The sequence below is a fragment of the Stegastes partitus genome, unplaced genomic scaffold (assembly GCF_000690725.1).
Source record: "Stegastes partitus isolate 25-593 unplaced genomic scaffold, Stegastes_partitus-1.0.2 Scaffold82, whole genome shotgun sequence".
Taxonomy (NCBI): domain Eukaryota; kingdom Metazoa; phylum Chordata; class Actinopteri; family Pomacentridae; genus Stegastes; species Stegastes partitus.
Window position 1 is genome coordinate 182,223 of NW_007577813.1, and position 1,039 is coordinate 183,261.

General features: G+C 44.0%; 2 protein-coding genes across 4 annotated transcripts in view; both read left to right on the top strand.

Annotated features, from left to right (window-relative positions):
• scaf8 (SR-related CTD-associated factor 8) overlaps nucleotides 1–1,039 on the top strand; it is a 47,733-nt gene that overhangs the window by 11,684 nt on the left and 35,010 nt on the right. The gene's annotated exons all lie outside the window — the stretch shown is intronic.
• The window catches only part of ipcef1 (interaction protein for cytohesin exchange factors 1), a 12,778-nt gene that overhangs the window by 8,419 nt on the left and 3,320 nt on the right, over nucleotides 1–1,039 (top strand). For all 3 annotated transcript variants that reach the window (XM_008276861.1, XM_008276862.1, XM_008276864.1), the window contains 3 exons: nucleotides 389–462; nucleotides 748–819; nucleotides 929–996. In XM_008276861.1, coding sequence (XP_008275083.1) covers nucleotides 389–462; nucleotides 748–819; nucleotides 929–996 — 214 coding nt within the window. The remainder of the gene's footprint in view (nucleotides 1–388; nucleotides 463–747; nucleotides 820–928; nucleotides 997–1,039) is intronic.

The window sequence follows — 1,039 nt, forward strand, 5'->3', positions numbered from 1 at the left end:
ACCATCAGAATGTCATTCAGCTTTAATCTTTTCAACACATCACACGTTGCAGACTTGCAGTCTAAGGCACCGGAGGCAGCAGATGATTCATGCTTGTTCCACCCACAGCTGTTACCCTGCCAGCCTGTCACTGCAGGAACCACTAAGCAGCGTCACCGTGTTTCTTTAATGTGACGGTGTCGCTAATAACCCTCGTACAGACATACATGGACTGACGTGTCTGATTTACTGGCATGATGACTTCAGTCACATCCACTGTGTCACCATTACACAGCAGGGGCAAATTGAAGAAGTAGCCTTCTGCAACTCACTGGCAGGTGTCATCGCCAGGAAGTGGTTTGTAATCCTCACCGTGTTTTAATGCTGTTGTTCAATCTGTGTGTTGCAGGCAGAAAAAGCCGAGGGCTACATCGATCTCACCAACTTCATGATTGACGTAGCCATCGAGTGCAAGAAGAAACAGTAAGCTCACAGTGACTCTAATCAGCTCGTAGCGCATCACGACCAGATCGCTGATATCAGCCACCCACCACAAGTAGTTTCAATTACAAAGGAAACATGAATATTTATCTCAACCCGTGTTCCCACACAGTTAAAGGAACTGTTTTGCCTTGAAACTACCATGAAGTGATCAGTGAAGTCGAGTTTAACTCACAATTTAGAAGAAATGTCTTTTCACTTCCTTAAACTGCTGCTTCTTGTGCTGACCCTGTCCTAATGGCTGTCCATCTGTTCTTCCTCACGCAGTGCATTCAAAGCTTGCCACCCACAAGTCATGATGTTTTATTTTGCCGCTGAAAGCCACGAGGACATGAACCTGTAAGTAGAAGCAGATCATTGTATCTAATTTTATTAGAATTTTATTTTAAAAATGTATCTGCTTCTTTAATCAGAAATGTGGTTAAGTTTAGTACTTCCTTCCTTTCAGATGGTTAAATAAACTTGGTCTAGCCTCCATTCAGTATGAGCCCACAGCAGAACGGAACACTGTAGCCGGTAAGCGCCCGTGGCAATCTTTTTCTTATCTCTCACTGTTGCT